Source organism: Dendropsophus ebraccatus, chromosome 2 (assembly GCF_027789765.1).
Source record: "Dendropsophus ebraccatus isolate aDenEbr1 chromosome 2, aDenEbr1.pat, whole genome shotgun sequence".
Taxonomy (NCBI): domain Eukaryota; kingdom Metazoa; phylum Chordata; class Amphibia; order Anura; family Hylidae; genus Dendropsophus; species Dendropsophus ebraccatus.
In genome coordinates, this window is record NC_091455.1 from 2647609 (window position 1) to 2662895 (window position 15287).

At 56.1% G+C, this 15287-nt stretch overlaps 1 protein-coding gene across 2 annotated transcripts in view; it reads left to right on the forward strand.

Moving 5' to 3' along the window:
- The window catches only part of LOC138782920 (kinesin-like protein KIFC3), a 158595-nt gene that overhangs the window by 123417 nt on the left and 19891 nt on the right, over window positions 1-15287 (forward strand). For both annotated transcript variants that reach the window (XM_069956906.1, XM_069956907.1), the window contains 6 exons: window positions 2098-2295; window positions 4033-4206; window positions 5025-5172; window positions 5310-5440; window positions 13091-13202; window positions 13386-13558. In XM_069956906.1, coding sequence (XP_069813007.1) covers window positions 2098-2295; window positions 4033-4206; window positions 5025-5172; window positions 5310-5440; window positions 13091-13202; window positions 13386-13558 — 936 coding nt within the window. The remainder of the gene's footprint in view (window positions 1-2097; window positions 2296-4032; window positions 4207-5024; window positions 5173-5309; window positions 5441-13090; window positions 13203-13385; window positions 13559-15287) is intronic.

Genomic DNA, 15287 nt, shown 5'->3' on the forward strand with positions numbered 1-15287 from the left:
TAGGTGCAGCCACCACCAGATTGTACCATACAGCCCCCCCAAAACTAGTGGGTACTACATGGTATTGCTGGGATTTGTAGTACATCCTGTATATAACTTCACTGCTCATTGTAAGGGGGTATCACAGAGTGTGTATCGTTCCAGCCACTACCACATTGTACCGTACAGCCCCCCCCTTAAACTAGTGGGTCCTACACTGTATTGCTGGGATTTGTAGTACACCTGCATAAAACCTTACTGCTTATTGTAAGGGGGTATCACAGCGTGTGTATCTAGGTCCAGCCAGTACCAGACTGTACCGTACAGCCCCCCTAAACTAGTGGGTACTACACTGTGTATATAGACTCCTCTGCACTGTATATAGACTCCTCTGCTCTGTATATAGTCTCCTCTGCTCTGTATATAGACTCCTCTGCTCTGTATATAGACTCCTCTGCACTGTATATAGACTCCTCTGCACTGTATATAGACTCCTCTGCTCTGTATATAGACTCCTCCGCTCTGTATATAGACTCCTCCGCTCTGTATATAGACTCCTCTGCACTGTATATAGACTCCTCTCCTCTGTATATAGACTCCTCCGCTCTGTATATAGACTCCTCTCCTCTGTATATAGACTCCTCTGCTCTGTATATAGACTCCTCTCCTCTGTATATAGACTCCTCCGCTCTGTATATAGACTCCTCCGCTCTGTATATAGACTCCTCTGCTCTGTATATAGACTCCTCCGCTCTGTATATAGACTCCTCTGCTCTGTATATAGACTCCTCTGCACTGTATATAGACTCCTCTGCACTGTATATAGTCTCCTCTGCTCTGTATATAGTCTCCTCCGCTCTGTATATAGACTCCTCTGCTCTGTATATAGACTCCTCTGCTCTGTATATAGACTCCTCCGCTCTGTATATAGACTCCTCTGCTCTGTATATAGACTCCTCCGCTCTGTATATAGACTCCTCTGCTCTGTATATAGACTCCTCCGCTCTGTATATAGACTCCTATGCTCTGTATATAGACTCCTCTGCTCTGTATATAGTCTCCTCTGCTCTGTATATAGACTCCTCCGCTCTGTATATAGACTCCTCTGCTCTGTATATAGACTCCTCCGCTCTGTATATAGTCTCCTCTGCTCTGTATATAGACTCCTCTGCACTGTATATAGTCTCCTCTGCTCTGTATATAGACTCCTCTGCTCTGTATATAGACTCCTCTGCTCTGTATATAGACTCCTCTGCTCTGTATATAGTCTCCTCTGCACTGTATATAGACTCCTCTGCTCTGTATATAGACTCCTCTGCTCTGTATATAGACTCCTCTGCTCTGTATATAGACTCCTCCGCTCTGTATATAGTCTCCTCCGCTCTGTATATAGACTCCTCCGCTCTGTATATAGACTCCTCTGCTCTGTATATAGACTCCTCCGCTCTGTATATAGACTCCTCTGCTCTGTATATAGACTCCTCCGCTCTGTATATAGACTCCTCTGCTCTGTATATAGACTCCTCCGCTCTGTATATAGTCTCCTCCGCTCTGTATATAGACTCCTCTGCACTGTATATAGACTCCTCTGCTCTGTATATAGACTCCTCCGCTCTGTATATAGTCTCCTCTGCTCTGTATATAGACTCCTCTGCACTGTATATAGACTCCTCTGCTCTGTATATAGACTCCTCCGCTCTGTATATAGACTCCTCTGCTCTGTATATAGACTCCTCCGCTCTGTATATAGACTCCTCCGCTCTGTATATAGACTCCTCTGCTCTGTATATAGACTCCTCCGCTCTGTATATAGACTCCTCTGCTCTGTATATAGACTCCTCTGCTCTGTATATAGACTCCTCCGCTCTGTATATAGTCTCCTCCGCTCTGTATATAGACTCCTCTGCACTGTATATAGACTCCTCTGCTCTGTATATAGACTCCTCCGCTCTGTATATAGACTCCTCTGCTCTGTATATAGACTCCTCTGCTCTGTATATAGACTCCTCCGCTCTGTATATAGACTCCTCCGCACTGTATATAGACTCCTCTGCTCTGTATATAGACTCCTCTGCTCTGTATATGGATTGATAGGATAACATTCAGATTGTCTTGTAGGAGAACGAGGAGCTGCGGAGTAAGGTTCATCACCTGGAGACGTCTCTGCAGGACAAGGTGGAGCAGCTGGTGTACACCAAGGGTCACATAGACAATCTGCAATGGCGCAAAGAAGAAGAAACCCGTCATCTGGAGGAGAAGGTCCAAGGACTGAAGCTGTCGCTAGAGAATGAGAAAAAGAGACCTCCAGATGTACAGGTGACTGTCTCCTCTGTAACACAGGTGTGTGGAGGGTGCGGTATGTACTGGTGTCTGGTGGGTGCGGTATGTACTGGTGTCTGGTGGGTGCAGTATGTATTGGTGATGGGTGTCTGGTGGGTGCAGTATGTACTGGTGATGGGTGTCTGGTGGGTGCAGTATGTACTGGTGATGGGTGTCTGGTGGGCGCGGTATGTACTGGTGATGGGTGTCTGGTGGGCGCGGTATGTACTGGTGATGGGTGTCTGGTGGGTGCAGTATGTACTGGTGATGGGTGTCTGGTGGGTGCGGTATGTACTGGTGATGGGTGTCTGGTGGGTGCGGTATGTACTGGTGATGGGTGTCTGGTGGGTGCAGTATGTACTGGTGTCTGGTGGGTGCGGTATGTACTGGTGTCTGGTGGGTGCGGTATGTACTGGTGATGGGTGTCTGGTGGGTGCAGTATGTACTGGTGTCTGGTGGGTGCAGTATGTACTGGTGTCTGGTGGGGGCAGTATGTACTGGTGATGGGTGTCTGGTGGGTGCGGTATGTACTGGTGCTGGGTGTCTGGTGGGTGCGGTATGTACTGGTGCTGGGTGTCTGGTGGGTGCGGTATGTACTGGTGATGGGTGTCTGGTGGGTGCAGTATGTACTGGTGATAGGTGTCTGGTGGCCGCGGTATGTACTGGTGATGGGTGTCTGGTGGGTGCAGTATGTACTGGTGATGGGTGTCTGGTGGGTGCGGTATGTACTGGTGATGGGTGTCTGGTGGGTGCGGTATGTACTGGTGATGGGTGTCTGGTGGGTGCAGTATGTACTGGTGATGGGTGTCTGGTGGGTGCGGTATGTACTGGTGATGGGTGTCTGGTGGGTGCGGTATGTACTGGTGATGGGTGTCTGGTGGGCGCGGTATGTACTGGTGATGGGTGTCTGGTGGGTGCAGTATGTACTGGTGATGGTGTCTGGTGGGTGCAGTATGTACTGGTGTCTGGTGGGTGCAGTATGTACTGGTGATGGGTGTCTGGTGGGTGCGGTATGTACTGGTGATGGGTGTCTGGTGGGTGCAGTATGTACTGGTGATGGGTGTCTGGTGGGTGCAGTATGTACTGGTGATGGGTGTCTGGTGGGTGCAGTATGTACTGGTGATGGGTGTCTGGTGGGTGCGGTACGTACTGGTGATGGGTGTCTGGTGGGTGCGGTACGTACTGGTGATGGGTGTCTGGTGGGTGCGGTATGTACTGGTGATGGGTGTCTGGTGGCCGCGGTATGTACTGGTGATGGGTGTCTGGTGGCCGCGGTATGTACTGGTGATGGGTTTCTGGTGGGTGCGGTACGTACTGGTGATGGGTGTCTGGTGGGTGCAGTATGTACTGGTGATGGGTGTCTGGTGGGTGCAGTATGTACTGGTGATGGGTGTCTGGTGGCCGCGGTATGTACTGGTGATGGGTGTCTGGTGGGTGCGGTATGTACTGGTAATGGGTGTCTGGTGGCCGCGGTATGTACTGGTGATGGGTGTCTGGTGGCCGCGGTATGTACTGGTGATGGGTGTCTGGTGGGCGCGGTATGTACTGGTGATGGGTGTCTGGTGGGCGCGGTATGTACTGGTGATGGGTGTCTGGTGGGTGCAGTATGTACTGGTGATGGGTGTCTGGTGGGTGCAGTATGTACTGGTGATGGGTGTCTGGTGGTGATCACATTGCTGGCAGTAGCCGCAGCACCATTCACCTCCTGCAGTATCACTTTTCTCCTCCCTTCAGTACGTCACTCAGACGGTTGAGGTGGAGTCCCCGTTGCTCCTTCACAGCTTAGAGAAGGCAGAGGAAAGAAACCGAACTCTGCAGGAACAAGTGTCCGGCCAAAGTGAGAAGTGTCAGCGCCTGGAGGAGCAGCTCCGAAGATCAGAGGACCTGACCACCTCCCTGCAGAGCAAGGTACACGCAGCCCACCAGCCTGGGGAAACTGAGCATGCTCTATGACCTGTGTAGAGGTGACTGGGAAAGGTGAGGAGGAGGAGCTGACTCACCCTCTAATAATGCTGACCCCGCCCTCTAATAATAGTGAGATGCCTGCTGACCCCACCCTCTAATAATAGTGAGAGGACTGCTGACCCCACCCTCTAATAATAGTGAGAGGACTGCTGACCCCGCCCTCTAATAGTGAGATGCCTGCTGACCCCGCCCTCTAATAATAGTGAGGTGCCTGCTGACCCCGCCCTCTAATGATAAGATGACTGCTGACCCCGCCCTCTAATAGTGAGATGACTGCTGACCACGCCCTCTAATAATAAGATGACTGCTAACCCCGCTCTCTAATGATAATGAGGTGACTGCTGACCCCGCCCTCTAATGATAATGAGGTGACCTCTGACCCCGCTCTCTAATGATAATGAGGTGACTGCTAACCCCGCCCTCTAATGATAATGAGGTGACTGCTGACCCCGCCCTCTAATGATAATGAGGTGACTGCTGACCCCGCCCTCCTAATGATAATGAGGTGACTGCTGACCCCGCCCTCTAATGATAATGAGGTGACTGCTGACCCCGCCCTCTAATGATAATGAGGTGACTGCTGACCCCGCCCTCTAATGATAATGAGGTGACTGCTGACCCCGCCCTCTAATGATAATGAGGTGACTGCTGACCCCGCCCTTCTTTGGTGTACGGCCGGGGTAGATGTCATCCAGGTCATCATTGTTATACATCACTGGCTCTCTGGTAAAGCTGCCGCCATCTTGCTGCTGTTTCTCCAGATCACCGCTTACGAGTCTGAAATTGGGAAACTGAAGGAGGAACTGATGCAGGAGATCCACCAGCTGGAGGCACAGAAGGACGAGGCCATAAAGGAGGCCTCCGAATGCTCAGAGCAGCACATGGAGCAGCTGAGGCGTCAGCTCCTGGGTGAGTCCTGACTATATGGTGGTGGAATATACAAGCTGTACTCACCCCCTCCTCCTCCTCCCTCAATCCCCTGCTCATCCTGAGCTGCCTGATGCACTGGCTGTATACAATGTGATGGTGACTCTCATAATATACAGGGATGCAGAGCCGCCTGGCGTCACTCCAGCCCGTCCTGAAGAGCATGAAGAGCAACTACAACAGCCTGAGGAGCCAAGTGAGGAACTTCTCCCAGTTCTATGAGGCGTCCATCAGGGAGGCCCGGAGGCAGGTGAGGAGAGAGACGGGGTGTGAGGAGAGAGAGACGGGGTGTGAGGAGAGAGAGACGGGGTGTGAGGAGAGAGAGACGGGGTGTGAGGAGAGAGAGAGACGGGGTGTGAGGAGAGAGAGACGGGGTGTGAGGAGAGAGAGACGGGGTGTGAGGAGAGAGAGAGGGGGTGTGAGGAGAGAGAGAGACGGGGTGTGAGGAGAGAGAGAGACGGGGTGTGAGGAGAGAGAGAGACGGGGTGTGAGGAGAGAGAGACGGAGTGTGAGGAGAGAGAGACGGGGTGTGAGGAGAGAGAGACGGGGTGTGAGGAGAGAGAGAGAGAGATGGGGTGTGAGGAGAGAGAGAGAGAGACGGGGTGTGAGGAGAGAGAGACGGGGTGTGAGGAGAGAGAGAGAGACGGGGTGTGAGGAGAGAGAGACGGGGTGTGAGGAGAGAGAGACGGGGTGTGAGGAGAGAGAGAGACGGGGTGTGAGGAGAGAGAGAGACGGGGTGTGAGGAGAGAGAGACGGAGTGTGAGGAGAGAGAGACGGGGTGTGAGGAGAGAGAGACGGGGTGTGAGGAGAGAGAGAGAGAGATGGGGTGTGAGGAGAGAGAGAGAGAGACGGGGTGTGAGGAGAGACAGACGGGGTGTGAGGAGAGACAGACGGGGTGTGAGGAGAGAGAGAGACGGAGTGTGAGGAGAGAGAGACGGGGTGTGAGGAGAGAGAGACGGGGTGTGAGGAGAGAGAGAGACGGGGTGTGAGGAGAGAGAGACGGGGTGTGAGGAGAGAGAGAGACGGGGTGTGAGGAGAGAGAGACGGGGTGTGAGGAAGGAGAGAGAGACGGGGTGTGAGGAGAGAGAGAGAGACGGGGTGTGAGGAGAGAGAGACGGGGTGTGAGGAGAGAGAGAGAGAGATGGGGTGTGAGGAGAGAGAGAGAGAGAGACGGGGTGTGAGGAGAGACAGACGGGGTGTGAGGAGAGACAGACGGGGTGTGAGGAGAGAGAGAGACAGACGGGGTGTGAGGAGAGAGAGAGACAGACGGGGTGTGAGGAGAGAGAGAGACAGACGGGGTGTGAGGAGAGAGAGAGACAGACGGGGTGTGAGGAGAGAGAGAGAGACAGACGGGGTGTGAGGAGAGAGAGAGAGAGAGACGGGGTGTGAGGAGAGAGAGACGGGGTGTGAGGAGAGAGAGACGGGGTGTGAGGAGAGAGAGAGAGAGATGGGGTGTGAGGAGATAGAGAGAGAGATGGGGTGTGAGGAGAGAGAGAGACGGGGTGTGAGGAGAGACAGACGGGGTGTGAGGAGATAGAGAGAGAGATGGGGTGTGAGGAGAGAGAGAGACGGGGTGTGAGGAGAGAGAGAGAGACGGGGTGTGAGGAGAGAGAGAGAGACGGGGTGTGAGGAGAGAGAGAGACGGGGTGTGAGGAGAGAGAGGCGGGGTGTGAGGAGAGAGAGAGACAGACGGGGTGTGAGGAGAGAGAGGCGGGGTGTGAGGAGAGAGAGAGACGGGGTGTGAGGAGAGAGAGGCGGGGTGTGAGGAGAGAGAGAGACAGACGGGGTGTGAGGAGAGAGAGAGAGACGGGGTGTGAGGAGAGAGAGACGGGGTGTGAGGAGAGAGAGAGAGAGATGGGGTGTGAGGAGAGAGAGAGAGAGATGGGGTGTGAGGAGAGAGAGAGAGAGACGGGGTGTGAGGAGAGAGAGAGACAGACGGGGTGTGAGGAGAGAGAGAGACAGACGGGGTGTGAGGAGAGAGAGAGAGAGACGGGGTGTGAGGAGAGAGAGAGACAGACGGGGTGTGAGGAGAGAGAGAGACAGACGGGGTGTGAGGAGAGACAGACAGGGTGTGAGGAGAGAGAGAGACGGGGTGTGAGGAGAGAGAGAGAGACAGGGTGTGAGGAGAGAGAGAGAGACGGGGTGTTAGGAGAGACAGACAGGGTGTGAGGAGAGAGAGAGAGAGACGGGGTGTGAGGAGAGAGAGACGGGGTGTGAGGAGAGAGAGACGGGGTGTGAGGAGAGAGAGACGGGGTGTGAGGAGAGAGAGAGACGGGGTGTGAGGAGAGAGAGACGGGGTGTGAGGAGAGAGAGACGGGGTGTGAGGAGAGAGAGACGGGGTGTGAGGAGAGAGAGAGAGACGGGGTGTGAGGAGAGACAGACGGGGTGTGAGGAGAGAGAGAGACAGACGGGGTGTGAGGAGAGAGAGAGACAGACGGGGTGTGAGGAGAGAGAGAGACAGACGGGGTGTGAGGAGGAGGAGGAGAGACAGACGGGGTGTGTGAGGAGAGAGAGAGAGACAGACGGGGTGTGAGGAGAGAGAGAGAGAGAGACAGACGGGGTGTGAGGAGAGAGAGACGGGGTGTGAGGAGAGAGAGACGGGGTGTGAGGAGATAGAGAGAGAGATGGGGTGTGAGGAGAGAGAGAGACGGGGTGTGAGGAGAGACAGACGGGGTGTGAGGAGAGAGAGACGGGTAGTGAGGAGAGAGAGAGAGACGGGGTGTGAGGAGAGAGAGAGACGGGGTGTGAGGAGAGAGAGGCGGGGTGTGAGGAGAGAGAGAGACAGACGGGGTGTGAGGAGAGAGAGAGAGACGGGGTGTGTGTTGAGAGAGAGACGGGGTGTGAGGAGAGACAGACGGGGTGTGAGGAGAGAGAGAGACGGGGTGTGAGGAGAGAGAGAGAGACGGGGTGTGAGGAGAGAGAGACGGGGTGTGAGGAGAGAGAGAGAGAGATGGGGTGTGAGGAGAGAGAGAGAGAGATGGGGTGTGAGGAGAGAGAGAGAGAGACGGGGTGTGAGGAGAGAGAGAGACAGACGGGGTGTGAGGAGAGAGAGAGAGAGACGGGGTGTGAGGAGAGAGAGAGACAGACGGGGTGTGAGGAGAGAGAGAGACAGACGGGGTGTGAGGAGAGACAGACAGGGTGTGAGGAGAGAGAGAGACAGACGGGGTGTGAGGAGAGACAGACAGGGTGTGAGGAGAGAGAGAGACAGACGGGGTGTGAGGAGAGAGAGAGAGACAGGGTGTGAGGAGAGAGAGAGAGACGGGGTGTGAGGAGAGACAGACAGGGTGTGAGGAGAGAGAGAGAGAGACGGGGTGTGAGGAGAGAGAGAGAGACGGGGTGTGAGGAGAGAGAGAGAGACGGGGTGTGAGGAGAGAGAGACGGGGTGTGAGGAGAGAGAGAGAGACGGGGTGTGAGGAGAGAGAGAGAGAGACGGGGTGTGAGGAGAGAGAGAGAGAGACGGGGTGTGAGGAGAGAGAGAGAGACGGGGTGTGAGAGAGAGAGAGAGGACGGGGTTGTGAGGAGAGACAGACAGGGTGTGAGGAGGAGAGAGGAGAGAAGACGGGGGTGTGAGGGAGAGAGAGAGAGACGGGGTGTGAGGAGAGAGAGAGAGACGGGGTGTGAGGAGAGAGGAGAGACGGGGTGTGAGGAAGAGAGAGAGAGACGGGGGTGTGAGGGAGGAGAGAGAGAGAGAGAGAGAGACGGGGTGTGAGGGAGAGAGAGAGAGACGGGGTATGTGAGGGGAGGAGAGAGGAGAGAGACGGTGTGTGGACTGTGAGGAGAGAGCGCCACGCCGGGGTGTGAGGAGAGACAGACAGGGTTGTGAGAAGAGAGAGAGACACCAGGACGGGTCTGTGAGGATGGAGAGAGAGACGGGGTGTGAGGAGAGAGAGACACAGACGGGGTGTGAGGAGAGAGAGAGACGGGGTGTGAGGAGAGACAGACAGGGTGTGAGGAGAGAGAGAGACGGGGTGTGAGGACAGAGAGAGAGAGACGGGGTGTGAGGAGAGAGAGAGAGACGGGGTGTGAGGAGAGAGAGAGACGGGGTGTGAGGAGAGAGAGAGACGGGGTGTGAGGAGAGAGAGAGACGGGGTGTGAGGAGAGAGAGAGAGAGACGGGGTGTGAGGAGAGAGAGAGAGAGACGGTGTGTGAGGAGAGAGAGAGAGAGAGAGAGACGGTGTGTGAGGAGAGAGAGAGAGACGGGGTGTGAGGAGAGACAGACGGGGTGTGAGGAGAGAGAGAGACGGGGTGTGAGGAGAGAGAGAGAGAGACGGGGTGTGAGGAGAGAGAGAGAGAGAGAGACGGGGTGTGAGGAGAGAGAGAGAGAGACGGGGTGTGAGGAGAGAGAGAGAGAGAGACGGGGTGTGAGGAGAGAGAGACGGGGTGTGAGGAGAGAGAGAGAGACGGGGTGTGAGGAGAGAGAGACGGGGTGTGAGGAGAGAGAGAGAGACGGGGTGTGAGGAGAGAGAGACGGGGTGTGAGGAGAGAGAGACGGGGTGTGAGGAGAGAGAGAGAGAGACGGGGTGTGAGGAGAGAGAGAGAGACGGGGTGTGAGGAGAGAGAGAGAGACGGGGTGTGAGGAGAGAGAGAGAGACGGGGTGTGAGGAGAGAGAGACGGAGTGTGAGGAGAGAGAGACGGGGTGTGAGGAGAGAGAGACGGAGTGTGAGGAGAGAGAGACGGGGTGTGAGGAGAGAGAGACGGGGTGTGAGGAGAGAGAGAGAGAGATGGGGTGTGAGGAGAGAGAGAGAGAGACGGGGTGTGAGGAGAGACAGACGGGGTGTGAGGAGAGACAGACGGGGTGTGAGGAGAGAGAGAGACGGAGTGTGAGGAGAGAGAGACGGGGTGTGAGGAGAGAGAGACGGGGTGTGAGGAGAGAGAGAGACGGGGTGTGAGGAGAGAGAGACGGGGTGTGAGGAGAGAGAGAGAGACGGGGTGTGAGGAGAGAGAGACGGGGTGTGAGGAGAGAGAGATGGGGTGTGAGGAGAGAGAGACGGGGTGTGAGGAGAGAGAGGCGGGGTGTGAGGAGAGAGAGAGAGAGATGGGGTGTGAGGAGAGAGAGAGAGAGACGGGGGTGTGAGAGGAGGAGAGGAAGACAGACGGGGTGTGTAGGAGAGAGACAGACGGGGTGTGAGGAGAGAGGAGAGACAGACGGGGTGTGAGGAGAGAGAGAGACAGACGGGGTGTGAGGAGAGAGAGAGAGAGAGAGACAGACGGGGTGTGAGGAGAGAGAGACGGGGTGTGAGGAGAGAGAGACGGGGTGTGAGGAGATAGAGAGAGAGATGGGGTGTGAGGAGAGAGAGAGATGGGGTGTGAGGAGAGAGAGAGACGGGGTGTGAGGAGAGACAGACGGGGTGTGAGGAGAGAGAGAGAGACGGGGTGTGAGGAGAGAGAGAGAGAGAGGGGGTGTGAGGAGAGAGAGAGAGACGGGGTGTGAGGAGAGAGAGAGAGACGGGGTGTGAGGAGAGAGAGGCGGGGTGTGAGGAGAGAGAGACGGAGTGTGAGGAGAGAGAGAGAGAGATGGGGTGTGAGGAGAGAGAGAGAGAGATGGGGTGTGAGGAGAGAGAGAGAGAGATGGGGTGTGAGGAGAGAGAGAGAGACGGGGTGTGAGGAGAGAGAGACAGGGTGTGAGGAGAGAGAGAGACAGACGGGGTGTGAGGAGAGACAGACAGGGTGTGAGGAGAGAGAGAGAGAGACGGGGTGTGAGGAGAGAGAGACAGGGTGTGAGGAGAGAGAGAGACAGACGGGGTGTGAGGAGAGACAGACAGGGTGTGAGGAGAGAGAGAGACAGACGGGGTGTGAGAAGAGACAGACGGGGTGTGAGGAGAGAGAGAGACAGACGGGGTGTGAGGAGAGAGAGAGACGGGGTGTGAGGAGAGAGAGAGAGACGGGGTGTGAGGAGAGACAGACGGGGTGTTAGGAGACAAGAGAGAGAGACGGGGTGTGAGGAGAGAGAGAGAGACGGGGTGTGAGGAGAGAGAGAGAGACGGGGTGTGAGGAGAGAGAGACAGGGTGTGAGGAGAGAGAGAGAGACGGGGTGTGAGGAGAGAGAGAGAGAGACGGGGTGTGAGGAGAGAGAGAGAGACGGGGTGTGAGGAGAGAGAGAGACGGGGTGTGAGGAGAGAGAGAGAGAGACGGGGTGTGAGGAGAGAGAGAGAGACGGGGTGTGAGGAGAGACAGACAGGGTGTGAGGAGAGAGAGAGAGAGACGGGGTGTGAGGAGAGAGAGAGAGACGGGGTGTGAGGAGAGAGAGAGAGACGGGGTGTGAGGAGAGAGAGAGAGACGGGGTGTGAGGAGAGAGAGAGAGAGAGAGACGGGGTGTGAGGAGAGAGAGAGAGACGGGGTGTGAGGAGAGAGAGAGAGACGGGGTGTGAGGAGAGAGAGAGACGGGGTGTGAGGAGAGACAGACAGGGTGTGAGGAGAGAGAGAGACAGACGGGGTCGTGAGGAGAGACAGACGGGGTCTGTGAGGACGAGAGAGACACAGACGGCGGTGTGTGAGGATGAGAGAGAGACGGGGTGTGAGGAGAGACAGACAGGTGTGAGGAGAGAGAGAGACGGGGTGTGAGGACAGAGAGAGAGAGACGGGGTGTGAGGAGAGAGAGAGAGATAGACGGGGTGTGAGGAGAGAGAGAGAGACGGGGTGTGAGGAGAGAGAGAGACGGGGTGTGAGGAGAGAGAGAGAGAGACGGGGTGTGAGGAGAGAGAGAGAGAGACGGGGTGTGAGGAGAGAGAGAGAGAGAGACGGTGTGTGAGGAGAGAGAGAGAGAGAGAGAGAGACGGTGTGTGAGGAGAGAGAGAGAGACGGGGTGTGAGGAGAGAGAGAGACGGGGTGTGAGGAGATAGAGAGACGGGGTGTGAGGAGAGAGAGAGAGAGACGGGGTGTGAGGAGAGAGAGAGAGAGACGGGGTGTGAGGAGAGAGAGAGAGAGACGGGGTGTGAGGAGAGAGAGAGAGAGAGAGACGGGGTGTGAGGAGAGAGAGAGAGAGAGAGACGGGGTGTGAGGAGAGAGAGAGACGGGGTGTGAGGAGAGAGAGAGAGAGACGGGGTGTGAGGAGAGAGAGACGGGGTGTGAGGAGAGAGAGAGAGACGGGGTGTGAGGAGAGAGAGACGGGGTGTGAGGAGAGAGAGACGGGGTGTGAGGAGAGAGAGAGAGACGGGGTGTGAGGAGAGAGAGACGGGGTGTGAGGAGAGAGAGACGGGGTGTGAGGAGAGAGAGAGAGAGAGACGGAGTGTGAGGAGAGAGAGAGAGACGGGGTGTGAGGAGAGAGAGAGAGACGGGGTGTGAGGAGAGAGAGAGAGAGAGATGGGGTGTGAGGAGAGAGAGATGGGGTGTGAGGAGAGAGAGACGGGGTGTGAGGAGAGAGAGACGGGGTGTGAGGAGAGAAAGACGGGGTGTGAGGAGAGAGAGAGACGGGGTGTGAGGAGAGAGAGAGAGAGAGAGAGAGAGAGACGGGGTGTGAGGAGAGAGAGACGGGGTGTGAGGAGAGAGAGACGGGGTGTGAGGAGAGAGAGAGAGACGGGGTGTGAGGAGAGAGAGAGAGAGACGGGGTGTGAGGAGAGAGAGAGAGACGGGGTGTGAGGAGAGAGAGAGAGACGGGGTGTGAGGAGAGAGAGACGGGGTGTGAGGAGAGAGAGACGGGGTGTGAGGAGAGAGAGACGGGGTGTGAGGAGAGAGAGAGGGGGTGTGAGGAGAGAGAGACGGGGTGTGAGGAGAGAGAGAGAGAGAGACGGAGTGTGAGGAGAGAGAGAGAGACGGGGTGTGAGGAGTGAGAGAGAGACGGGGTGTGAGGAGAGAGAGAGAGAGAGATGGGGTGTGAGGAGAGAGAGATGGGGTGTGAGGAGAGAGAGAGAGAGAGAGAGACGGGGTGTGAGGAGAGAGACAGTCACATGTTGTGTTCGGCAGATCTGTTGCGCCGTCACTGACGTGTCAGAAGCCAACAAGGATCTGCTGCAGAAATATCAGCGAGAGATGCAGCTGCGCAAGAGATACCACAACCAGCTGGTGGAGCTGAAGGGTGAGTGCGGTTTTGCCCCTGGGTGAGTGCGGTTTTGCCCCTGGGTGAGTGCGGTTTTGCCCCTGGGTGAGTGCGGGTTTGCCCCTGGGTGAGTGCGGGTTTGCCCCTGGGTGAGTGCGGGTTTGCCCCTGGGGTCCTCATCCCCTCAGTACAGAGATGACCGGGTCTCCTCCGCCTGATCAGGTAACATCCGTGTGCTGTGCAGACTCCGGCGGCACATGGACACCGCAGAGGAGGAAGCCACCGCCATCATCACCGACATCAATGACGACACCAGACTTTCCCTACACTATAAGGGCAAGGACAGGAACTTTGAGCTGGATAAAGTCTTCTTACCCCACACCACACAGGAGGAGGTCAGATCTGCAGAGCATTGCATGTCCTGTGTAGGGAAGATACAGGGATCAGATTGTTGCCGGCTGTGGAGGGATCAGATTGTTGTCGGCTGTGGAGGGATCAGATTGCTCCCGGCTGTGGTGGGATCAGATTGCTCCCGGCTGTGGAGGGATCAGATTGTTGCCGGCTGTAGAGGGATCAGTTTGCTGCCGGCTGTGGAGGGATCAGATTGTTGCCGGCTGTAGAGGGATCAGATTGTTGCCGGCTGTGGAGGGATCAGGTTGGTTGGCGGCTGTGGAGGGATCAGATTGCTGTCGGCTATGGAGAGATCAGATTGTTGCTGGCTCTGGAGGGATTAGACTGCTGCCGGCTGTGGAGGGATCAGATTGTTGCTGGCTCTGGAGGGATCAGATTGCTGTCGTCTGTCGAGGGATCAGATTGCTGCCGGCTGTGGAGGGATCAGGTTGTTGCCGGCTGTAGAGGGATCAGGTTGGTTGGCGGTTGTGGAGGGATCAGATTGCTCCCGACTGTGGAGGGATCAGATTGTTGCCGGCTGTGGAGGGATCAGATTGTTGCCGGCTGTGGAGGGATCAGATTGTTGCCGGCTGTGGAGGGATCAGATTGTTTCCGGCTGTGGAGGGATCAGATTGTTGCCGGCTGTGGAAGGATCAGATTGCTGCCAGCTCTGCAGGGATCAGATTGCTGCCGGATGTGGAGAGATCAGATTGTTGCTGGCTCTGGAGGGATCAGACTGCTGTCGTCTGTCGAGGGATCAGATTGTTGTCGGCTGTGGAGGGATCAGGTTGTTGCCGGCTGTAGAGGGATCAGGTTGGTTGGCGGCTGTGGAGGGATCAGATTGTTTCTGGCTCTGGAGGGATCAGATTGCTGTCGTCTGTGGAGGGATCAGATTGCTTTCGTCTGTGGAGGAATCAGATTGCTGTCGTCTGTGGAGGGATCAGATTGTTGCCGGCTGTGGAGGGATCAGATTGTTGCCAGCTGTGGAGGGATCAGATTGTTGCAGGCTGTAAAGGGATCAGATTGTTGCCGCCTGTGGAGGGATCCGATTGTTGCCGCCTGTGGAGGGATCAGATTGTTGCCGGCTGTGGAGGGATTAGATTGTTGCAGGCTGTAAAGGGATCAGATTGTTGCCGGCTGTGGAGGGATCAGATTGCTGTCGGCTGTGGAGGGATCAGATTGCTCGCGACTGTGGAGGGATCAGATTGTTGCCGGCTGTAGAGGGATCAGGTTGGTTGTCGGCTGTGGAGGGATCAGATTCCTGTCGGCTGTGGAGAGATCAGATTGTTGCTGGCTCTGGAGGGATCAGACTGCTGCCGGCTCTGGAGGGATCAGATTGTTGCTGGCTCTGGAGGGATCAGACTGCTGTCGTCTGTCGAGGGATCAGATTGCTGTCGTCTGTGGAGGGATCAGGTTGTTGCCGGCTGTAGAGGGATCAGATTGTTGTCGGCTGTGGAGGGATTAGGTTGTTGCCGGCTGTAGAGGGATCAGGTTGGTTGGCGGCTGTGGAGGGATCAGATTGCTGTCGGCTATGGAGAGATCAGATTGTTGCTGGCTCTGGAGGGATTAGACTGCTGCCGGCTGTGGAGGGATCAGATTGTTGCTGGCTCTGGAGGGATCAGATTGTTTCCGGCTCTGGAGGGATCAGATTGTTTCCGGCTCTGGAGGGATCAGATTGTTTCCGGCTGTGGAGGGATCAGATTGTTGCCTGCTCTGGAGGGATCAGATTGCTGC